Source organism: Ursus americanus, chromosome 7 (genome assembly GCF_024610735.1).
Source record: "Ursus americanus isolate L20-20 chromosome 7, mUrsAme1.1.p, whole genome shotgun sequence".
NCBI classification, from domain to species: domain Eukaryota; kingdom Metazoa; phylum Chordata; class Mammalia; order Carnivora; family Ursidae; genus Ursus; species Ursus americanus.
Window position 1 is genome coordinate 14,255,762 of NC_142133.1, and position 26,039 is coordinate 14,281,800.

Genomic DNA, 26,039 nt, shown 5'->3' on the forward strand with positions numbered 1-26,039 from the left:
ACGACAGCGCCACCCAGGTGCCCCTATCATTTTTTCTTCCCAACATTAATCACCGTCTGGAATTCCCTTGTTTATTGTCCATCGCCCCTATTGAAGGTATTTGGGCAAAGGCTCTGTTTTAATCACTGCTCTATCCCCAGCTCCTAGAACAGGCCTGACTGCCAGTAATTTTAAGTTGAATGAAGGAACGAATGAGGCTTAGAAACTTTAAGTAGCTTGCCCAAGGTCATACAACCATCAGAGCCAGTGATCGAGCCGGACTCTAAGTCTGGAGCATGAGATCTGGTTTTTTATTATAACTGTTTATAGCTTGAAGGCCCCCTGGACATAATCTAGCCCAAGCCTGGTATCTTGCAGATGAGGATCCTGAAGCTCAGAAAGGCTAAATTACTTACCGATATCACGTAGATTATTAGTGGCAGAGCCGGAATCAGACCCCAGACCACTAGCTGGTATTTTTGTACCATGAATCCAGCCTCCTCAGTTCATATAAAATTGAAGGCAAACCCTATATGCGTTTTCTGTACATCATCCGCCCACTTATTCATGACACAACCTAAGTCATATTTGACACTCCCTCTCTTACCATCCCCTTCGTCTAATTAACTAGTAAGTCTTGTCAGTGTACTTTCTAAGTATAGCTCATACCTTTTCACTTTTCTTCCTCTCTGTCAACCATCACCCAGACCACCATCAGGGCTCACCTAGGTCATTATAGTAGCCTCTGACCTTGTTTTCTCCCTGCCTCCTCTTGCCCCTCTTCAATCTATTTTCTTTAGGGTAGTCAGACTTCTAAAATGTAAGTCTGATCATAACACTCTGCTGCTAAAAATGTATCACTTATATTAAGATGCAATTTGAAAATCTTTTTTTTTTTTCTAAGATTTTATTTATTTATTTGACAGAGATAGAGACAGCTAGCAAGAGAGGGAACACAGGCAGGGGGAGTGCGAGAGGAAGAAGCAGGCTCATAGCAGAGGAGCCTGATGTGGGGCTCGATCCCAGAACGCCGGGATCACACCCTGAGCCGAAGGCAGACGCTTAACGACTGTGCCACCCAGGCGCCCCACAATTTGAAAATCTTAACATGGCTTTGAGCCTGTGGGATCTGGCCCACAGCCACCCCTCCCAGTCACACCTGGGACTGTTCTCTTCCTTTCTCATGTATTCTGCAGCTCCACTGACCCTATTTCCATTCCTAGAATAGCAAACTCTTCTCCTCTTTAAAGCTTTATCTCATGGGGCTCCGCTAGGATGGACCATTCCCTCCACCTGTCCCCTTCTTCCTCCTCTACTTGACACTTCATCCTCTGGGTCTCAGCTTGCATGCCATTTTTGCAGGAGAGTGTTCCTGATGGACTCCTCCCAAATTCCCTTCCAGCCAAGTCAAGTCCCCTATGGTATGTTCTCAGAAGTACCCTCTATTTTTCCTACATAGCCTTTGTTACAATTATAATTAGGCACATTATTTCTGTAATTATTTAATATCTCCTTCTCTAACTAGATGGGAGCTCCAGTGACCATGCTGTCTCATTCCCTGCTGATCCACAGGGCCTGAAACATACTGGTGCCTCCAAAATACTTATGGAGTATTCTGTAGTCCTCTTTTGGATTTCCACTCTGTGTTGAAACATTGATGACAAAGCAGAAATGTTTAAGGAAAGGAGACAGAGTATAAACATGGAAAACAGTCCAAGAGGTTTACCTACCCATTCCACATGAACTGCTTTGCCTTTTAGTAACACCTGCCAATGTATTTCTTCTTCCAGAAGACTCAACAGCTTAGCTAAGAGTGTGGTGGCCTTCCCATTTGAGTCTCAGATTTGGGAGAGGCCTTACTTCTGACTCCTGCATGATGGACATGATCCTTTCTTTTGAGGAGGGTAAAGAAAACCGCTGTGTGGGTGCATATCAGCTGATCAGAGGAAAGCCATCTCTCTGCTGCGAGAGCTGGGTGTGTTGTCCCCATGGGCCAGGTACAAGCTGTTAGAGTGAAAAGCAAGAGTCAGCAGTCTGCTGTTCTGATGCCATCTGACAAAGTCTCAGGACTTTCCTCTAACGTGAACTCTGGGGAAGCAAAATGCTCTCAGATGCAAGTGATCTAGGAGGAAGGACCCATGCTCAGTTAGAGACTTATGTCTCTTAATATCTACGTAGTTCATTTAAGGGTAGTTCAGCCCTCAGGTTAATAATGGATGTATTGTTTGTTTCCACATTAACTGTAAAACTTGGCATTTAAAATAATTCTATACTAACTGCTTAACTAACAACAAAAAAGTGGCTACGATCACATTGGCAACTTTCCCCCTCATTATTGCTACATAGACAGCTAGTTTTTCTTATTTTAGTGTTGGCTGGCTACAGGTTTCTGAAGTTTGTTAGATCCAGCAGACCTGTTCTGACAGAGGCATCTGCAGGGAAACAATCCTTTGTTTGAAAGAAAATGGAATGAAATCAAATGACTATGGAAACCCAAGTATAATATATGATTCTTTTTCTTCTTCCAAACAGAGCTCTTGTTTAGCTAATGCTTTATGGAGGCCCAATGGATGAAAGAAGACTTTTCTCCTATGAGTTAAACTAATTCAATTTGTACAGAAAGCACTAAGGCATAGGGAACTATAGGTTTCCAAATAACTTTTAAGGAAGTGTCCTAATTCATGACGTGTTTAGGAAACAAGTTATCTAGACTAAGTCATTAATTAAAATGTTTCATGATGCTTTTTTTGGGACCAGTACTTTGGCAACTCTAAATGCCACTTTGGGCATTCTTCTCTGTCTCATCGGGTGATGTCAACAATATAGCGGAAATCTCTATAATTGATCGATAGAATCCTACGATATTATTAATGGAGTTTAAAAATCTTGAGTGTAAGAAAATCTTCCCTATTAGTGTCATTGGCTTGTATGTCCTTCTAAAATTTATTCTCATCACTTTTCCAATGAGTTTCTGTTTCATGAAGTCCTTCTAATCACTGTTCTTCTGGGATGGGTACTGAAACCCCACCACTCAGAGCTTAAAGTTTTATGCTAAAAATGTACTCTGAGAATAGTTATATGAGAATAGTTATAATATGTCTTGGGTTCTAGAATTAGCCCACAAACAGTTACATTCCATGTATTTCTGGATTTCAGGTAAACTTGGAGATTGAACAATGCATTAAAGTCACTTCCTTCCAGAAACCTAACTAAACCACTGTAAAGAGATGTTTTAAAAACCTAAACCCACAAGGATGAGAGAATGAGGGGACATACAATAACATAATTTTGGAAGCTGGGGAAGCAAATGGATGAGCAGTCATTGACTTAGCAGATATGACAAAGCCAGCAGTTGAGAAAGGTGGAAACCAAACCAATTCATACTTCTGAAACTTTAAAAGGCTCAGAAATTGGGGCATTTGTACAAGTAGAGTTGAAGGGAGCTAACATAAGGAAGATTGATTGAAAACTGTTTATAAAGCAGTTGTTACATACCTATTCCAGGCTACTAAGTAACTTCTCCCTCTGTACTCCCAATGGAGAAGATTTGTTTTCTGGAGAGGGTTAAAGTGCAGAGTTTTAGGTTGAGGGACACCAGGCACAGTTGAAATCAGAAAGAGTACCAAAAGCAGGCTGGAGAGATTGGGTGAGCATACACAGAGTCACCCACATTCCACTCCATCCCCACACCCTCAGCCCTCTTCACTTCCAACCATCTTTTTATCTTACTACAAGTATGTTTAATCAAACAACAAAGAATTACCAGATATCAGAGGAAAGCTTTTAATGTGAAAGGTACCAAAATCAATTAACAGAAAAAAGCAACATGAAGAAAAAAGACTATGTAAGAATAAGAAAACTTAAAAGAAACTATAATTTTAGTATTTTCAAATAAGTTTGTAAAAGAGTGATTCATGAAACAGGAATAAGATGCTCTAAAACAGAAATATTCAGAGAACTACCATCAAAAATAGCATAGATGTGGGGCACCTGGGTGGCTCAGTCAGTTAAATGTCTGACGCTTGGCTTTGGTTCAGGTCATGATCTCAGGGTCCTGGGATCGAGCCCCACGTTGGGTGCTGCACTCAGGGGGCAGTCTGCTTGTGGATTCTCCCTCTCCCTCTCTCTCTCTGCCCCTTCTCCCACTCACTTGTACACTCTCTCTCAAATAAATAAGTAAATAAATCTTTTTTATTTATTATGCTATTTTTTTAAAATCGCATAAATGAGAAGTACAATAAAAGGGTTGGGAGACAAAGTTGAGGAAATTTCCAAGAAAGTAGAAAACAGTAAGAGATAGAAAGCAGGAAAGAAAAGATAAGAAAATTAGAGGGTGAGTTCAGGAGATTCAACATCCAAATAATAAGAGTTCTAGATAAAGAGGACAGGATTTAATCAATGGAACTTCCCAAGAAACTTCCCAAGATCTGAAGAGCATAGAGTTTCTAGATTGAAATACCCACTGAATCATGGAAGTTCCCAAACATTTATCTCGCACTCACTTTTTTTCAAGAAGCTACTGGAGGATGTCTTGCACTAAAATGAGGAAGTAAACCAAGAAAGGAAGACAAAGCATAGAAGAAACAAGAGATGGGATACAGGAGAAGGGCAAAAGGGAGTCTGGAATGATATGGAGATGGGTTCTAGGGTATCAGCTGTGCACCAAGCATAGGGGCATTCATTCCAGACGAAGGCAGGTCAGAAGGCACCAGGAGAGAATTTCTCATGATGTTGATAGAATACCTGATGTGAATGAATGTACTGAGAGGGGAAATTGACAACTGGATTTTGAGATTGAATAAAAAACCTTAGCAAATGAGAAAAAACAATTATAAACTCCACAGAGGGGGGGAATTATGCATGAGAGAAAAAGCAATCGTAGTTTACTACATGACTCGGTATTATTTCATGATCATAATGAAATTGACAATGACTGTTTATTACCAAAATTATAACATATCTATAATAGGAAGATGGTGCTGGTGGGTGAATAAGGAGCATGGTGTGTGTGACATGGGGAGAGGAGTATAGATGAAAGTGAAAGAAGCTGATCTTCCAGAGTGGGGGGTCAATAGATATCGCCTAAAATTGAAAAATCAAGAAGCGACAATGCAAACATATGTAGAAATATGGAAGTAATTACCAGACGCATCAACTAAAAGAACTGGAAGTAGCGGTTTCTGAGAAAGAAGAAAGACCGAGTCAGAAGGTCTGGGTACTAATCTTAATCACAACCATTTGTCTTACTCATTTTTGTCTTAACCATTCTCATAGAACTCAGTGGCTCTTTAAACTCTGTAGAAGTTCTTTATAAATAAAATCCTTTTTAAAAAGACCATTATATTTCCACAAATAGAAATGAGAAAACTTGGGGTGCCTGGGTGGCTCATTCGGTTAAGCATCTGCCTTCGGCTCAGGTCATGATCCCAGGGTCCTGGGATCAAGTCCTGTGTTGGGCTCCCTGCTCAGCGGGAGCCTGCTTCTCCCCCTCCTTCTGCCCTTCCCCCTGCCTGTACTCTCTCTGTCAAATAAATAAATAAAATCTTTAAAAGAAAAGAAATGAGAAAACTTTTTAAAATAATGGCATTATTTTTAACGACTGCCTGATCTTATGTCTACATCATAATTTATTTAACCAGTTTCTTCTTGAGAGACATTTAAGTTATTTTGAGTTTTTGATACTATGAGATTATAAACAGTGGTACAATGAAGACACATTTTTCCCCCAAAATATGACTTTTCTCCATACTTCAAATACCCAGAAATGGGAAATCTGGTCAAAGGTTGAACACCTATCACATTGTGATATGTCAAACTGTCCTCCAAACATTGTACCAACCTATACCTCCAAATAAGAATATTTATTTCCTCGAAGTCTTCTCAAGATGGGGTTTTGCCATCTATGTTGTAGCATGAATCAGTACTTCATTTCTTTTAATTGCCAAATAATAGTCCATTGCATGGCCATACCACATTTTATTTATCCACTCTTTAGTTGTTGGACGTTTGGGCTGTTTCTGCTTTTTAGCTATTATGAATAATGCTACTGTGGACATTCGTGTACAAGTTTATGTACGGACATGTGTTCTTTTCTCTTGGGTATGCGCCTAGGAGTGGAATTATTGGGCCCTACGTTAATTCTGCATTTAAGTTTTTGGTGAACTGCTAGACTGTTTTCTAAAGCGGCTGGACCATTTTACATGATTTCTGCTCATCCTTGCCGACATTTGCTATTGTCTGACTTTTTGGCTATAGCCGACCTAGAAGGTGTGAGGTGGTATCTCAGTGTGGTGCTGATTTGCACAGAGATAACTTCCAAAAATGTAGCAGATTCACAAAAATACAATAGGTTGTTAACACCTTACCCTGTGAGGAAATCAACGCTCTTATTTGGAGGTATAGTTTGGTACCGTGTTTTGGAGGACAGTTCGTTATATCACAATGTGATAGGTGCTTGACATTGGACCAGCTTTCCCATTTCTGGGTATTTGACCTATGGAGAAAAATCATATTTTGGGGAAAAATAATGTGTCTTCATTGTACCACTGTTTATAATCTCATAGCATCAAAAACTCAAAATAAAAGTCTCTCAAGAAGAAACTGGTTAAATAAATTATGATGTAGACATAAAATCAGGCAGTCATTAAAAGTAATGATGCAAGGGAGCGCCTGGGTGGCTCAGTCACTTAAGCGTCCGACTCTTGATCTCAGCTCAGGTTTCGATCTCATGGTCATGAGTTCAGGCCCCATGTTGGGTTCCATACTGGGTGTAGAGGCTACTTAAAAAACAAATTATATATATATATATATGTGTGTGTGTGTGTGTGTGTGTGTGTGTATTTGAGGTTATATATATATATATTTTAAAAGATGCAGGTATGTTTTTATTGTCATCGGAAGTTATTCATCACATATTGAGTGGGGCAAAATCAGATTGTCAGATACCTGCATCGTAAGATCCCATTTGTGTAAAATATCTTTGTGCTTAGAGAGCTTTTTTTGAAATGATGTCCAAAATGTTACTAGGGGTTATATACTAGTGGTGGAATTTAAGGGGATTTTATTAACTTTGTTCTGCATATTTTTGTATTTAATTTAGTTAAAAATCAACCTCTATAATTTTTTGAGAAAATTATAAAACTCTCTTAAAAGACTATGCATTTTAGAAGTCACATTTTTGTACTTAATCAAAGCTTGAATTTTAGTTAAATACCCTTCCCCTATCATTATTTTTTTAAACCTCAAAACCGTCTACTAAAGGCATAAAGAAATTCTTTGTTCTGGTGATTATATATACTTGGTGTAGAACACTGTCTTGGGCTCTTCCTTCAGAGAATTTTATTATACGCTTTATTCTTTACAGAGTTCTTTTGATATGGAGGTAGCCCAGGTATTAGGACTTTGGGATCATGGCAAAGTTCATAGGTAGGAACAGAACAAAAAGGTTCTCCATCTGTTCTGGTCATTGGGATAATTGTCGGGGTCCACATAGTCTCTCTTCTATCCTTTTATCCCCCTTTGCAGGAGAATAACATTAACAACTAATTTTTCTTTGAGCTCATTATGAGTTAGGAACTGTTCTAAATACATTTCATGTATTTTACTTATTTAATCCTCACAACGATGCTGTGAAGTTGATACTACAGTTACATTATTTTACAGATGAGGAACCTGAGCCACAGAGAGGTTAGGTAAACTGTCCAAGGTCACTCAGCTAGGGAATGCAGCCCAGCAAGCTGGGACTGGAGCCCAAGGAGTCTGGTTCCAAAGCTCCTATGATCTTGATTGCTGCACTCCCCTGCCTTTCTGACTTTCTTCCTAAACATGACTCCAAACACTTCTTGTTCTCTCCCAAACTGTCATTTCTACCAGAAATACCATGGAGGCTGAGCTAGCTTACACTTGACCAGACTCTCCTGCAGCAGATGTTTCCATGGGGTCAATGTCTTTGCTGTTCATCTGTTTACCCACTGATTCCCTTAGGATTTTACTTACCATTTCTTTGACATCCTCTTCTCTGAAATGTTTGGGTATCTCACTCTTTGAAGCTGGGAATGCATCTAGGAGGAAAAAAAAAAAATTAAGTCTCATTAGGTGTTTCAACTTTGCATCCAGACCCATTAGAAGAGAGTTTAGTGGGAAGGCGGTGAACATTCATTGCTCTTTCCCAGGACGGTGGATCCTTCTCAGCCTCAGGCAGAGCAGGATGCTAGTGTCCTGCCTGACCTTTGAGTCTGACCCCTTGATGAAAACCTAATTTTTGTAAGGCTGTGGTTTATTTTGATTATAGGAGTGATACATATTCATTGTAAAAATCTTTGAAAAATTCAAAAAGTGTAAAGAAAAAAATTAAAAGCACTTACAACCCTAGCACCCTGTGATAACCGCTAGAGACTCATCGTTTCCAAGCATGTTTGTCTTTTTGTTGTTGTTGTTAAGGCATTTATATTCATTCATGAAGATGATCTAAGTCTTCAAAAGAAATGATTTACAAGTGATGATTTTAGAAAATGCCCATGCATGGAGTTTACTGGGGAGGATTATGGTTAAATTTAAAGATGTGCCGAAGTTGGTGAAATTTAAATGTCTTAGTTGTAATCGCCAGTTTGATGTTTTTAATTGAAGAAAGAAGATAATTGTGTGTATTTGAAAACATTAGGATGGAATCAAAGAAAAAGGTATAATGACCTCAGTGGTTTTCTTTCCTTCTTGTAAGTGTTTTTTCCATTTATTTTTGCCTCACATGGGCTGCATATATAGTAGGTCTTCCACTGATGCTTATGAATTGGCTGAAAAGAAGGTTCACGTGTATAAGATCAGCTACCTGAAGTACCATTAGAAGGGGACTTTCAATATTTGTAATCTTGGCTGTTATTGTTTTTGCTGTCTTGTTGTAATAGAAATTTAGTAAAATTTATTTGAGATATTTTACTGTTTTTCTGGGAAAAGAGCTATCATCAACAACAAAAGAAACTCATTTGATATGACATATAACAAGTAATAATTATGTTAAGTTTGATTCAAGTTGAAATAGCTTGTCCTGAACATTATTTTTTAAAATCCATTTCTTAAGAGAATGACTATAGAGAATGATTATAGAACAGACTCCTGTAATCAAAAAGTGTATCCTCTTGTGTTTTCCAGGCATCTGGCCATCTGAAGAGGTTTTGGCTTACTACTGCCTCAAGCACAGTAATGTATTCAGGTACAAAGCTGCACTTAAAAAGATACTTTTTAGCCCATTATGGGTATTGTATCTGCATATTAAAGATTGCTGTGATTACATTCTTCAAATTAAGTTGTTGAATATAAGAAAGAAAAGAGAGAAAGAAAGAAAGAAGAAAGAAGAAATGGAAGGAAGGAGGGAAGGAAGGAAAGGAGGGAGGGGGGAGGAAGGAGGGAGGGGAGAAAGTTCATGGTGAAAACATGTTGCTTCTGAAAAGAAATCTGAATTGCCTTTGGGTACTAATACTGCACAGCAAGCTTTTTGCTATATGTCAAAGGCTTTTGATTTCCACTCAAGGCATTTTATTTCACTTTGATTTTGGGGAAACAAAAGTGAAGCTCCAATCAATCCTTACTGATTGTGAAGGTCAAAAAAAAAAGAAAAAAAGAAAAAAACAGACCACAGTAAAGACATTCTTTAAACTTCTGCTAGGGAAATCACTACAGAATATTTGATAAATAAATACCCCACAGCTATTATTTAAAGATGCCATCCCACCCCTGGCTTTAAAGGCATTTTATAGACAAATACAAATACAAATATGTATTTGTAAAATATAAATTACTATTACAGATTCATGCTACGGAAATAAAGGTTTTCAGTTGTCAGTGTGCATTATAGATCAAACCCATGGATGGGATTTAGGAAAAAGAAAAAAAAAAAAACACCTCCTTTTATTTAAAAATTCTAAAGATGTTTGGTAGATCCAGAAAATATAGGTTTTTCATTTTTAATCCTCATTTTATAAAAGTCACCCAACATATGCTTCCTGAATAGCCCATTATGATTCCAGACAAGTCATTAGTGATCATGGTGTGTGTTTTAACAATATGTACTTACAAGATTGGGTCAATAATATGTATTTTTTGAAGCTCCGTGGGTCCATATTTACCAACCAGTCTATAATTGCTTTGAACAACTAAATACTCATTAAGTGTATTTCGGAATATGAATGTCCTTGCTTGGCTTCTCCCCCTCTTCCCTCTCTTTGCACCCCTCCCTCCCTTTCAATTCTGTCCTCCTCTCTTTCTTTTCTCCTGTTGAGGCCATAAACTTCCCAACCTGGGAAGAAGGAACAATCTAAAGGGTTTAAGCGTATAAAATGAGCACAGGGCAGTATTGAAATTGGGCTGCAGAGCTGCTCTGGGAGTCTGGCATTTGCTCTTCTCGCTGTGGTTTAGCCTGACTGGCGCTCCAATCATCGAGCAGTGGCCCAGGGTAAGAATGTCCCACGTTGAAGGCTGATATTTAGGCACAAAGGGGAAGGTGAGTGCAGAGTGCCACACTAGGCTGTCAGCTTTAACTCTGAGCAGCTTTACTTTTGAGCGGTGAAGTCAGAGCCTGGTCATTACTTCAGCCTCGGGTTTGCTGGCTTAACCACATTATGTCCCTGCATTGTTTATTCACCGTGTTGTGTTGGGGTCAGTTGTGATTTAAGTGTTAATTGCTAAATGCTCTTTGTGTAATTGTTCTTTATGGGGGCGGTTCAGCTTTCCAAAATGTTTCAGTTTGGTGTCGAATTTTTTTTTTTTCAAAAAATTCAAGATTGCATTTATTTGTGTGTGTGTGTGTTGTGTGTGTTGTGTGTATGTGACTATAATATAGGTATATACACACTCATATATGTTCATTTACTTGTCTAACTGTTTTTGAAGGAATGAATGTGGATTAACAGTGTTACCCTTTCCTAACAATTATCTTTCGCTACTCTAGCTAGTTTAGTTCTAAAAGACAGCGCCATTGACAAGGGAAAAAAAGGGAACCTTCTCAGATTTTTCAGCTCAGCGGTGGTAATGTTGCAGTGAACACTAATGAGGGAACCCCCACTGATTTGCCTGCTTTGTGACTTTTCTATTTCATAATTATTTTTAAAACGCAAAGCAACATGAGGTACCCTAGGCATGTCTCTCCAACTTCCTGGTAGCGCCGGTCTTACTGCAGATTGGCAATTTGTTCTTGTAACATATATATCTCTCTGACCATTTTCATCTCATTTGTATGGGTTCTACCATTTCTTTTCTCTCTTTCAGGGACCTTGCTGTGTGTGAGCTAGGGGGTGGCATGACATGCTTGGCTGGGCTCATGGTAGGTCTTTTCTCAATTCCAATCCCATTCAGAGGGAGGAACAAAAGGAAGAATGTTCCAGGGCCTCCAACGGCTGGGTCAGAGAACCGTCAACAGCATCAGCGGCGGTCAAGCTGCCGGGTCTTGAGAGACCTTCTAGATTGACTTACTTTCGGATCATATTGATTTTACGGTTGCCTCGATGAGCAGAAACATTTTACCTCAGTGTAGTCAATATCGCTTGTTGTGACATTCCAGGCCTCGCGCGGTCTTTCTTTGCCATAGTGAAAGCGGGTTTTTGTTGTTGTTGTTGTTTTTTTTTTTTTTTCAGATTATAGTCCCATTTGCTAAGATACAGGAATAGCCCGGCGAATCACAGTTGGAGCACCATGATATAGCTGCTAATGTTTTGCCTGCATTATTACACCAACAAACATGATCCAGAGCGCTCAGTAATTAGATTCTTTTGAATTAGATTGGCCATTCAGGAACGTCGTTCCCCATTCTCTGGGTTCTGAGTCATGTATTCAGGAGATATTATGTAGCAGCACAGTGCATTAGACAAGTTTTTATGTCTCTACAAATAAAAGCATATTGTTACACTGATTGGCATTTGACAAACCTGTCGCTCTCACACAATGTGTCGAGGTTACAGCCCAATGTGCGAGCATGTCAAAGCTCACAAAAAAATTACCCTCACAAAGCCATCTGCCTGCAATGCAAAGTTATATGAAGGGCATCAGGCAGTCAGACAGAAGCAAGCTGAAAGGCAGAGTGACAGCCTTGTATGATGGCTCTACTAGATAAACAGAAGCCCACAAATGAAAGCCTCTCAGAATACCATCATCCGCTGTCACAATGCAATTACCGAACAGAATGATAGCAAGATAGAGGCTCCCGCAAATGGAATGATAAAAGTATTGACTGATTTGATTGAATGATTAAAATAATGCAGACATAAAATGAAAAAAGATTGAAGATTGTTACAGAGAAATAGGTGAGGAAGCATGATACTGAAGGCTTGTCACTCCTGTCTTCACTTCCACACAGACAAGCATATTTGCTCATTGTTTGCTGTGCTCCTTTTTTTTTTCAGGTTGCTATTTCTGCAGATGTCAAAGAAGTTCTGTTAACTGATGGGAATGAAAAGGCCATCAGAAGTATCCTTATTCAGATAGAAAACGGGTTTGTTGTGCTCATTCCTTTTCCCGGCTGAGTAACAATTGATATAAAGAAAGACAGCATGGGGTATTAAAAAAGAATCCCCCCCACACACATGATAAGTAATTAAGAAAAAGTAGAAATATATGGAATTCATTGGCAATGACTGTTTTTTCTTTTATTTCGATAGATTTCTTTTTACAGTCACTTCTTGTGAAAGGAGCCCATGATTTGTGGACCACTCAAGGCAATAAGAACATTTATTTCAGAATAATTTTCAGGCATTCTTGTCCTTTTACTGTCACTGAAATTTCCCGGTATAAAGTGAATGATTGAATATTTATTATAGCCACTATTGCTTGCGAAAACTAACTTCCGGCTTCACGTTCATTATGACCTTTCTTGGGTTTGATCTTGCGCATATGTGCAGGTAGGATGGGACCTACTCTAATTGCCGAGAGGTTACCTATAGCTCCCCACTGGAAACAGTGATCAGTTTTTCATTATGTCCTTTTATTTAGGATTATAAAAGCTATCTCTTTTTTTCTGCTATGCTATTACAGTTCCAAACCCATTATATTAGATTATGCTTTACTAATATGTACACAGAGTTCATGAAAATTGAACTGTACTTCCACTAAGAAAGCAAGCATAATTTGTGGCTACTTTAGCAATCGAGCTGATTTGTTCAGGCGCAGTTAACAGCCGTTAGAAATTGAGAGGAGAAGTGGAAGATATGTTTGCTTTGGATTTTTGGTATGCCTTCCATTTACATTATGAAGGAGGCAATCCACTTACTTGCATCTTAGACCCCTAAAATGCCAATGCAGTTTCGATTTTTTGCGGCTTCTTACAGAAAGCCCATTTTCCAGTTTTCTTTATGGTCTTTTAAAAATAAAATCTGCAGCAGCTCCATCAGGCTGCTCAAACAGGAGAAAGGAGGTACGAGAAACAGTAGCTAATACTGTTCAGCGGCGCTTGTGTGCCCTACAGAGCCCCACCCAGCTAATTGCCTGACAGACTAAAAAAAAAAAAAAAAAAAAAAAAAAAAAAAATTCAGGAAGGAAAAACAGCCAATCACGATCCTGGCCTTTCACACAAGGGAAAGAGATCACAAAAGGTGCTTCCTTTTTTAAGATGCAGGATTTTAATCATGATCTTCAGACTGTCGCAAGTTTCTCAAAATATTCCCAAAGATGAGCCGATGTTGTTTCATTCACTCTGCTTTATTCTGAGTTATGCCTTACACTGTATCATTTCACTGTGTTCCTCCTCCGCCTGTCAGGGAGCACAGAGAGCGAGAGGAAGGCAGGTATGCTGGCTCAGCCCCCGTGGATGGATTTTTTTTTTTTTTGGAGGGGGGGCAAAAGGGGGAAGGAGGATTATTGGACAAGAGACGGTCATTTTAGCCACGGAAACTTTCAGATTGGGCCCGGCAACCTGAGGTTTTTCTCAAGTCAGCAGGTGTCTCCTTTAATAGCGTCAGAAACAAATTAGAACTTTTATCAAACTATAGGAACATCTGTAGTCAGTATGTAAATTTAATTGTACTAAAATCATTATTGAGCTAAAGTACAGAGCTTCCAGAGAAGGGAAGCAATGCTAATGTCATTAATTAGCACACCTTTGCTTTAAACAGCAAAGATGCCATGCCAGCTCTTGAAATCAGAGAGGAAATCTCAGATTCTGTATTCACTCTGCTGGCCTTTCAAAGAAATGATTGGTACAGCCCCCTCCCAAGAAAATGGATTTTTAACATTTGGTCCTCAGAAGCTCAGCCCTGAGAGTGCTTTATTGTGCTGGGTTTTACAATGGGTTTAATATAGCGGGGTGCCAAAGGGCAGGAGGGGAAGAACTTTACAATGTAGATAAAGTAGGTCCTTTCAGGATGCAGACCAAAACCGGTAGTGTGTTTTATTTCATCTCTTAGGACTTTCCTGATGGAGTTCAGTTTTTATCATGCAGTTGTTCCACGTTTGTGGGCTTTTTTCTTTTGTAACTAGATCTAATTTTTTTTTAATTAAGAGAAAAAAGCATGCCTAAAGCCTTAAAAATTTGGCAATGTGTTTTTCCTGCTTTTAATACTAATGTTATTCTTGATTTGCTAACAGAGCTTACAATTGGCATTCGTTATAAGCTGTTGTGCTGAGGTTAAGATGAATGAAAATTTTTTTTTTCTATTTGTGTGCCCACTTTCTGTAAGAATAACTAATTCACTGACTCACGTACTGTTGATGCATATAGACTGAAACAAATTCATTTAAAAATTACTGTTTACAAATCTTTCCTTTAAAATTTTAGGAAGCCTAAATTATATAGCAGTTGCAGGATATTATCCAAAAATTACTTCTAAAAAGTAAAAGTGGATGTCAACAAAAAAAAGGGGAGAAACATTGCCAGAAACCAGAAAATCTCTAAGCAAAGCTGCTAATTATTCTTAATGGGCAAGATGAGCACATTAAGAAACAAATGAATACATCAGTGAAATGTAATTGAAAATCGACCTGGCAATCCCACATCACATCTGAGTATTGGCCTGTACATTATTCTCATCATTTCAAAAATTATTTTTGTTGTTCTTAGCATCTGAATTTAATGACTTCAACTGAATCTTAGGTTCCTGGCCTCTTAAGCTTCTAAGGTTCTGATTTTTACCTTTTTTTAAAAAAAAATAGCATTTTTTGATACTTCCTTTTTATCTTCAATTATTTCTATTTTTTAAATATGTAAGGTAAGAATGGATGAGTTCTGAATCTTTATATCAAAGAAGCCGATCAACCAGTTGTGAGGTTATTTATAATCTTCCCTAAGATGTATCATATGGATTGGCCATGTCTTCCAGAGCTCTCTCCCTTGACCCTGGAGAGCTAGATGTTGATTTGAGATCTATTAAACAGAGATATCTGAAAAGAGATTAAGACTTGAGGTGTAAGTGAATATGATGTAAGGCCTAAATATTTTCTCAGACCCGTGGGTATGTGTCCCTGAGGGTTCCTTGGTCCTTAAACTGCACTGCTGGGTCTAACCCAGAGCCCCCCTACCCAAGAGCTCCCTCTCCTTACAGATGCCATTTTATTTCTACCCAAAGAGAACAAAGGATGAATTAGAAATGGCATCATTTGGTTCATCCGGTTCTCAACTTCACCTAAGATAGTTTGAAACGTGTTCCCTTTTCTTTGACACAGCCCTTTTGGTATAATAAAGGGAGAAATCTCCAAGTTCCTACAGATAATAATAACTCCCTAAAGTTGGTAGCTGGTGATGACAATGACATAAGAACAGAGGGAAGAAATGGTATACTGAGTTATTATTCATGCTGAGCCTCTTCCAGATCGTAATGAATAGAAGCACACCACCTCGAGGTGAGCAGCCCTCTCTGGTACACTCACTAATTCTCCCAACACAAGCACCCTGCCTTGACCCATCCTTAGGAAGCACCAAGCATGTTATCCGCGGAGTGTGGCAGTGCTTGGTGACCCATTCCTCGTGCTCCCGATCCAAGCATCTTATTCCCACAGTATGCACAGTCTGGATCATGATCTCAAGCTTAGGATTCACCCCAACTTAGTAAAATCTCCTGTGCATTTTAAAGGAGATAGCCCTGGCTTAACATTATCTTATTTATTAACAGCATCTCTGACTTGAGCAACTAATAGATTAAGCTCCCTGTAGACTGTGCAACCTGTCCTGGGGATGGTGGAGACCTTGGCAATGCGAGGCCATCGTCCTGTGTTCCTCTCATGTCTGTGCAGTTGCACTTCTGTTTGCTAACCGAGTCATTAATGGACTCCATGTGCCTCATATTGGGTAGGAGCTCAATAAATAGCTTTGAAAATTCAATTTAAATTAAGTAATAAATTAATCTAATTAATTAAAATTAATCCAACCACCATTAATTGCCTGCCATTTCAGGTGCAAAGACAGCAGTGGACAGGACGAACCAAGTCCCTGTTCTTGTGGGACATAGACTATGCCTTGGCTGGAGCACATTTATACATGTGAGACACACCGAAAGTCTACAGGCGGGAAGTTCTTTGATTCCTTCCAGTTATCTAAATTCTACCATATAAATGTCCACATAATTAGGTCTGAGCAGCAGGGAGAGAAAATAAAGCTTGACTGCCAAGCCTCATTTTAGTTACTCACCAGCCTCTTCATTCCTCCGAAGCTTTTGCCTGAATTATTGAAAAAGATAATGAATTGACATGAATTAGGCACCTATATGGTCAGGCTCATCCTATGGTGAATTAGAAATGGCATCATTTGGTTCATCCGGTTCTCAACCAATGGTGGTACTCCATTAAGCCTATAAAATAGGGATCATTATTCCCATTTTTGAGACGGACCTCAGAGAGGCTAATTTACCCAAGTTCACACAGCCGCTGAGTAGCAGAATCAGTTTAGAAGCCAGCCAGGTTCATTTGACTTCAAAGCTTTTTTATTTCCCCCCATTAAACTATTCTGTTTCACCAAAACCTAGAATGGTTTGGTGAGTGTCATGTTAGTTTCCTCAGGACCCTCAGGAAGAAAAGGCCTCTCATCCAAAAACGTAACAGTTGACGTTGCTAACAGAGTTCCAAGCACCGTCCCGTCATCCTCTCAAATCCTTTGATTACAAGCACATTTAAGAATATTTTGCAGCCTTTAAATTGGCAAATATTGCCACCTCCAGCATTTTTAAAAACCGTTAGAGATCAAAATGAACAGGATTTATATTATAATTTCATGATTTTCTACCCTCACCTTGGATGGCCCAGTGAAAACAGAGGTAACATACACTGAGAAAGTAAGGCTTTGTGAGTCACAATATTATTATTTTAAAACTAACTTTCTTGCTGAAGAACAACGCCAAGTCCCAAAATGTAGATGTGACTACTGATAAATGTAACAATCATGATCACTAATTTAATATTTTAAATAATATTTTATATGTAATTAATTATATTTAGAGATATAACGTTAAAGTTACTTGTTTAAATAGCTTGTTATTATATAAGAATGTATATTTTAAGAATAAAACTCAACTGAACCAAAATTAAAAGGGAGCCCCACTCCTGAGCTATGGATGTAGAAACCTGGTTTCTTCTAGACAGATCCTGTAGCTCTGAAAGCCCAGGCAAGAAGACTGGAGGTGATTGTTCTGTGTCCAGTTAATCAGAAACCACATGAAAGCTTTCTTTGCACCCAGCACCTCCCACTGAAGACTTCCAGAAGATGCGTACAGTACAGGGAACGTGATTTGGTCCACCCTGTTGAACACCATCCTGGACGTTTTGACTTGATTTGATTGGATGTCCTTTATCACTCTGCAGTGACACAGAAAAATGACAAAATTTATTATTAGACACAGTGCCAGCCAGAGAACCCATCCCCAAATCTGACCTAAAGTGAAGGGTGGGGGAGCAGAATATCAGAATACATCTCTTAAGATATTTTAATATGCTCCTGCCATTTCTTTTTCTCTTTGTACTTGTTTTAATATAAAAACACCCCCTAAACTGTAAAATATATTTCCTTCCCAGCTCTAAAAATAAAGCAGCCTAAATACTGCTGTGAATTTTTTCATTAAAAAAAAAAGCACTTCTAGAATATAAATACGTGCACTTTCTTCAACCTGACCACCTGGAGCACGGGTTTATGAATTGTATAAAAGCATATAGCGTTAAGATGTTTACTAAAAATTAGTAATAGGTTTTCCGAGTTATATAATTTAACTTCCCTGTGACTATTTTATAAAAAGTATTACCTCCACTAACAAAATAATATGTTTTCCTTGATAGATTAGTCATGTACTCACACGACGCTACAGGTGTACCGGGCATATTGCCCCGTGCGGTTGGATGTCATAGAAACACGGAGTAGGGTGTGGCCGGGGCTGGGGGGGGCGCAACCGAAAACAGTTGTCAGTTGACTCCTCACTCATTTTGTTCTTCTCAGAATAAAGATGTCAGCTGTCCTTTTCTACAAGACATTTCATTTAGAAGACTCTCCTGAAATACTTTCTTCCTGAAATAGACAGAACTGTAGGCCGATGTGTCATTTTAGTTAATCAAAACAAGTAGGCAAATTAGTCTCTTTTATTTTTTTAATGAATGTAATTTAACGGTATTTAATTTGCATACAGGAAAGTTCACCCAGAAAAAAAAAAGAAGTCTGCATTATAGCACTTTTGTAAACCTCCACAAAGCCCTTCATTAGGAGACCTAATTGATTTTTCCTACCCACTCCTGGGGGGGAGAAAGCTATCACAGTACCTGCTTATTCACTCAGAGAAGAAATGGGTGTGCCTGATGTTTCAAGCAGAGATTTGGGTTAAAAAGTCCTGTGGCTCTGTTCTTGCAGGGAGATCTTGGCCAATGCTTGCTCCGAGCATTCAGGAAATCTGTTTTTCTGAGCAATAGGGGAACATCGCTTGTCTCCTTGGTGTCCTCCCCATGGGCCCAATTTAGTTCAGCTTTGCAGCCTTCACTGGAATTATTTTATTTCTTGTTTATTTAAACCTCCGGAAGAGGGACTTTGCAGCTTTTTACAGTGACACATAGAATATGCCGAATAAAATAAATGAGAAAGTGAGGGCAATTGAAATCAGAAAGCCAGGATAATGTGATGAAGCCGGGATGAGAGGTCACTTCAGAAAGTATATGCCGTGAGAGCTCTGGTGGTTGATAGAGTTAGGTCATCCGTTTGGCTCTGGGTTGTGCAAGGACCAGAGCAAGAAGAGAAACAAGAACAGTTGTAAGATTTAGCATCCAGAAGTTGAAGCAAAAGGGGTTGATCTCAAGTCTAGCTTTGCCCACTGTTGGAACCTGACATGATTTTTCCCGCACACCTGCATCAAGATGGCGCTGTGTGATGTAAAGGACCAGCTCCTCAAACATCTCTTCCAGAAATACAGCTTTTCTTGGTACAGGTCCTTTCCCCACTGACTGAAAGAGACTTGCCTTTGGGCTTGTTGCTCTTTTAAGCAGGTCGGGCACGGCACCCACGCAGTAGTCATCTACACCCCCCAGCGCCGTAACCCTGGGCCTTGCAAGCGTGCTCCCTGAATGTACATTTGACAGGTGACAAATCTGCAGCCCAGGGAATTAAAAGAGCTTGCCTGAGGCAAGTAAGTCAACATTTGGTGGTAGAGGCCAGGCTAGACCCTTCTTCTCTTGCCTCACACCCTACAACTCTTCTCTTCACTGTGCTGATCCCACGTACAGTAAGATCACTGTGGACTTTCTGAGGGGGGAGGGTCAGTCGACAGTCACTGCAGAAGCTTTCTTAACTGTGTCCTGTAGACGTGGGAGACATCATCACAAGGAATCAGAAGGCTGGTGCATTTAAAACTCGGAAAATATCAAGCTGGTAAGATACCTTTCTTTATTAAAACATTCTGGTTTTCTTTGTGGATGATAATAAAAAATAATAATAGCTAACATTTACTGAGCACCTACTGTGGGTCAGGCCCTGTTCTAAGCACTTTGAAAATGTCTTATTTAATGCTCAGAAGAACCCGTAAGGAGGCAGGCAGGCATTTTCATTATCTTCAGCTAATGAAGAAAACTAAAGTATGTTGAACCCTGGGTTGGGAATGATTTCAGGATTGAGAGTATACGGTCTGAGGCTGGGAGAAGCCTTCCTGGGACCTTCTTATGAAGGCTGTATTCCTCTGGTTCTCAACTTTGGGACAGTCTTGCCCCTGGGGACTCTTTCCTTGTCCTGACTTGGGGAAGAGGATTGCTAGTGGCATCTAGTAGACAGAGGCCCGGGAGGCTGTTCGCCATCCTACAATGCACAAGATAATGCCCACGACGAAGACCTATCTGGCCCCAAATGTCAGTAGTGCCAAGATTGAGAAACCCTGCTCTGTTCATGATTTTAAAGTAGTCTAGGTATCCGTTCCCTTTCAGGTTCTGTTCATTCTTATTCAGACTTGGAGAGATGCTTTACCCTCAACCAAAACAACGGTGTTTTCTGTGATGCTATGTTTTCTTTTGCTCTGATGATAGAACCTGGAAGAGCGAGTAATCATTTAGTACTTTTCACATGAAATATCTGTATTGGTTCATTTTTCACTTAGATGTTGAACCCCAGACATAGAACAATCTAATTTTTATCTGATTAATTTATTTTTGACCGGTCATCTGTCATCCTTTGATATTTTGAGTTTATTCTGTGTTGAGGATGCTCTCCCACCCCAACTACCCAGTTTGGGGGTAAAAAAAAAAAAGATGAGTGAACAGCAGCAATGCTTAAAAAATCTCCAGTGGTCAACCTATCGGGTTGAAGCCGTGGAATAGCAATAATTATTTTTCTCTGATGTCAGCTGGTGAAGGTAAGGAAGTGTCCATATATGTTTTTAAATCCTGCTGTAGAATGTTATTGTAAGCTGGTGGCACAGGGGGCGGGATGCCCTGTGTTTCTCATTTAATAACAAACCAGTTCTGTTTCCCAGAAAGCCTCGGGAGGGTCAGGGGAAAGAACAATCCGCTACCTGGGTCTTCTCCATTCTTAGGGCAGCCTTTATGCCGCAGTGAGGACTGCCATAGCCTTCTGGGGAGGACTTCATTTTGGGACGTGATTTTCAAACTGGTCTTTTAGTTATCAATCAAAAGCACATTTTCTATGTTGTCCTCATTTACATTTATTTAGTGCTTAAGGTCATTTGTGACCATTTGAGTGTATTTCAGCATATGGAATCAGGGAATAATAGATTCAGCATCATGCTGTGAAGAGAGATTGTGTTTTTACAAGACATAATGTTGTTTACTGGGTGTTAATAATCACTAATTAATAAACATATCTAGATTTTGAAAATGTTCCATTTTGAGGAATAAAAAATGTCAAGTGTTTAACTTCTGGAGTACAACAGTATTTTCTGTCATCTCTTCATAAAATAATTAAGTTACAGAAAGAAGCAAAATGTCATTATTCAATACAGGATGTATCCACAATGGCCTTTGTCTCTGTCTGTTCTCAGAAATGCCCTAAATATATTGTTCTAGTATGTCCGTGGACATACAGTCTCCGTGTTGATAGTCATTCAGGAACCTCCAAAAGGAGGGTTTGGTTTTGTTTTTTTTGTTGTTGTTTTTGGGTTTTTTTGGTCACTATCTCATATTAATTGTGGTCAGTTTTTTCTCTTTTAGCCACTGTAAGCATTTTGTCCAAAGTCTACTGAAGCACTTTGCCAGAAAACCGGGGGGATGAGTCAGTCCTTAAAATGCCTTGATGTCATATTAAGAAGCTACTTGACCACTTAACCTTCCAGAAGCTAAAAGGAACTGCCAACCAGTGATGTAATAATCAGCATTTCCCTTCTCTTTTCTGCTTTCCCACCCATAACCAGTACAATACAATGAGCACATTAGTTCCATGCAAGAAGAAATAAAAGGAAACTGTTCACAAAAGAGCTAAGATATAGTTCACTATTCTTTTTTAGTGCCTCAATGCATATGCAGAATTTCTCCTCCAAATTGGAGGTGTGGAATAACAGTAGCGACAGATAACTGAGAAGTATTTACCATAGCTACAAAGCCCACCCGTGAGCCAAATGTTTCCGCTATTAAAAAGCACTTCAAAGCTTGACATGAAGTTTGGAACAACTGAATGTCTCCTGTGACTTCATGTGCAAAGACGACGTAGTAGCAGAAAGGAATATCATGGTATTGAGAACTCCGGGCTTAGGAAATGGTGGTTTTTAAACATGAGAAACCACCCGCAAATGTGAATGGCCCCCCAAGCGCCCGTTCCCACTGCTTGGACAGTGTGCTCACTCAGCGAGGACCCGCACTCCTCCTGCCTCTCAGCCAGGGCTGACCCAGCAGTGTGGGGCCTGAAACTTAGGTTGAAGGCCCTCATGAGGAGAATGGATTCGATTATACCTTGCTTTAGTAAATTCTCCGGAAGCATCTGACCACATCAACACGTGACTAGGACTCCTGGTGGGCCTTGGAAGGAGGCTGTGCAAGTGAGGGACCTGCACACGTAAGCTTCAGCCCCTCCACGGTGAGCCCACCCCTGCTCCCCTCCTCACCACCACCCTTGCCTAGAAAAACGCTCCTCCTTCAATAACAAACTTTCTTACTCCCTTTCTTCCATTTTAGTCCTAATCTAATTGTTGCTTGGCATGACAGACATGTTTGTGGAGGCCTGCAAGCATTAGCCCTGGCCAAGAAAGATCTAGGACGCACAGAGACGAAGCATTATATCCATTTCGTCTCACGGATCTTAATACAGTCATAGATGGATGTTCATCTGTTTGTCCATCCAAACAGCCATCCATTCATTTACCTAATAGGTCCAAGGTATTCTGCCTTGGGGAACACAAATAGGGAGTTATCGAGAGTTAACTTGTGAACAAAGGAAATCGTGCTGCTAAATATAGCTGGAGAGTGGTTGAAAGAGCAAGGATATTTACGGCTTCTCAATTGTTAGGTTTATCTGAAGCTGTCTTCAAACCTGTGACTGTCTAATAAAGAAGCATTCGGAGCTTTTGACGTCTACATGTTTCTAGGTGTTCCGGAATTAGTGAATGGCGTCATTCTCTGGTTAATATTAGTTAACAGTTACAATATTTTTTTTAAAAAAATCTATCAAATATACCCTGCTGTGATATTAAAAGTAAGTTTCTGCCTAAGAAAAGAGTTTATCTTTGTGTGAAAATTGCTAGCGAATTTAGGCCCGGGGCTTTTATTATTCTTTGATAAACCATTAATTTTAGTAAACTATGGAACTTATTATAACATTGAAGACTTCTTTATAACCCAAATTTCACCTTTATGTGGGCCCCCAGGACTGGCTATTGGCCCCATTGCCCTATTACTTTTTAAGATTTATATCTTTTCAGAGACTCATTTTCTTTGAAAGGTTAAGCCGGGGGTATGAAAAATGATTTTAAAAGTGTAAATCTCAACCAAGTGGGAACCAGTTGCTGATTTTTCTAGGCCTTCTGCAGCCTGCCCTCACTTCCTTCACTCTGCTCATTCATTCTAGCTCCCTCTGCTACCCCAACATACGCCTTCTCCCATGGCCCTCTCCTGTGGCCACCCAAGCCTCTGCGCTTTCTGGACACATCTGGTCTTTCCCGTCTCTGGCCTTAGCCAGTCCTATTCCCCTCCTCCGTGTCCTCCTAAATCCTTCCTTTAAGAATGGCCTAATTATCATTTCTCCTGCCTTCTCCGGCCCTAATCTTGTCATCCTTTTAGTTTCTGTTGGCCTTAGACTGGTCTCACAGTCCAATATGCCATAATCTCTTCCTGCTCAAAGCGTGTTGTCTTCATGTTCGTGGCCATTGGTTCATTCATTTCTTGACAAATATTTTGATTGCTTTCTGTGCACCAAGTGCTGTTCTAGGTGCCGGAGATGCAGTGATGAGCAAGACTGAGAAAGTCCATGCCGTCTTGGACCTCACACTCTAGCAGGGGAGAGAGCGAATTTTCTTGAAGGCAAGGATTCTGCTTAATACATTTTTGGATTCCCTGAAGCAATTAGTACACTTTATCCCTCTTAGAGGAGAGGTTTTAAGATTTGTAGTTGGAGCACATTTTGAAAGACAAGAATCGTAAGGCTTATGGAACCAAATAATTTTTAGCAGGAGAGAGTCAAGCTCCAGAGACTCAGACATGAGTTTCTACGTCAGGTAGCCGACTTTCATTTCAGGATAGACTTCTTCTCAGGCATGCACATGCCGTGTCTGTAGACAAACTGACATTGTAAGTAGGTGTTTATCTGTCCTTTGTCAGGTTGAAGAGGAAGGTTAGAAGAAGGTAACCAAGATAAGGAGGCTGAGGGCTCTCTTTGAGATATTTTCTGATAAACTATGCCTGTTAGTGGGTTTTGCTGCAATTATGGCAACAGAATCTTGAGAACTGCTGAGAATTCTAGAGGTGTCACAGACCCTTTTCCTTCCGTTGCTATCTTGAATATGGGGACATGCAATGACTATGTGTGCTTTCTATGACAAACATTTTTATTTGCCTGACAAATATAAAGAAGGGCCCATGTCCCCTACAATTTAGTGTTCTGCACTGAAGGACCCAGCTCCCACAGGCATGTTATCCAGTTTCTGATATTTTCTTGGAGTTCTCCTTCTTGTATTAAAATGAGCCAGATTTTAACATTTGGGGACATTGTATTTTTAAGGCATCCTCTTAAACTGCAGCAAATTAAAAATTAAGGCCTTTTATTCTGGAATAACACTGTGTTAACTCTTTGGACATGCGCTTCCCTGCTCTTCACCAAGATCGAAATCTCACCACCCAAATTCGGCCAAGTTCTATATGGATAGCCAGGTGTGCAGGTCAGACTACTGCATCCTCTGTGGAAATGCTTTCCAGGCTTAAGAGAAAAATCGCTCCTTCCTAGAAATTTGTATCACCAACGTTACCTATCAAATAAAAAGGTCTTCATTTTCAAAAGGTTTCTTCACTTTAAAATGGACAAGGGGCAATCTTAAAAATTATTTTTAGAGCATGACCGTATCATAATCCACGGCTAAAAAATAATTTTTCACTTTAGTAATAGTCTGTTTTCAGTGTTTTGCCAGTACAGATAATGCTGCAGTGAACGCAGCTGTGCAAAGACGACACATTAGCAAGTATCTCTACGGAACAAATTTTCAGAAGCGAACCGTGTGTATTCATATGACTCGACCAAAGTGTAAATTACTACAACTGTGTAATATATTTTTCTATCTGTTAAGACTAGTCCCTTGTCATTATTCTTTTAGAATTTTCTAAAATTATGTTGGTATTTTTACTATACTGGTATTTTCATTGTGATTGAAAGAAATACAATTTACTAAGCCTTGACATCTTGATGACTGAGTCTTCCTATTCAAGAGCAGGGCGTTTCCTTTTTATTAAAGTTTTTCTAGATGATTCATTAGCATTTGAAATCTTTCTTCATTTCTCTTGTTAAGTTTATTTTCAGAAACTAGTTTTGTTTCTCTTATAAATGAGATCTTCTCTTTCATTATATTTTCTAACTGGTTGTTATGTATATAAAGAAAGCTATTGGGTTTTCTACGGTAAATGTTCAGTCACCTCCATGAGTTATTATTTCTGCTAGTTTGTCAGTTTATTCTCTTGAGTTTTCCGAATAAACAATCCCACCATCTGCAAATGGTGATGATTTCTACTCTTTCCAATTCCTATACATCTTCTTTTGTATCTCTTGTATAATTTTATTGAATAAAAAATTCCAAGATGATATTAAATGATAGGCATTTTAGAGCCTGACTTTGTTGGGACTCCTCTAATATTTCACCATTAGATATGCAGTAGCATTTGAGTGGAAATGTATAGGATTTTTTTTTATCTTGTTAAATAAGTTTTTATTGATCTTCTTGTTTTTAAGAGATTTTATTACAAATAAATATGGAACTTCAGCAGATGCCTTTTTAGCATGAATGGAGCTGATACAAATTGTTTTTCTGACTTCACCTATACCTATGACAACTCATATTAACAGGTTTCTTAATATTAAAGCATCTCTGTGTTTCTAGTCACTTGGTCATGGTGTCTTAATTCATCTCTTAACATGCTGTTGTATTCTAGCATGTTATCTGCAATTATTTTTATAACAAGTTTATTGAGATATAATTCACGTACCATATAATTCA

General features: G+C 39.3%; 1 protein-coding gene across 1 annotated transcript in view; it reads left to right on the forward strand.

Moving 5' to 3' along the window:
* Positions 1–26,039, forward strand: part of CAMKMT (calmodulin-lysine N-methyltransferase) — a 381,062-nt gene that overhangs the window by 312,068 nt on the left and 42,955 nt on the right. Inside the window, exons 4-7 of the mRNA XM_045771589.2 lie at positions 9,124–9,184; positions 11,236–11,290; positions 12,366–12,429; positions 19,714–19,780. Coding sequence (XP_045627545.1) covers positions 9,124–9,184; positions 11,236–11,290; positions 12,366–12,429; positions 19,714–19,780 — 247 coding nt within the window. The remainder of the gene's footprint in view (positions 1–9,123; positions 9,185–11,235; positions 11,291–12,365; positions 12,430–19,713; positions 19,781–26,039) is intronic.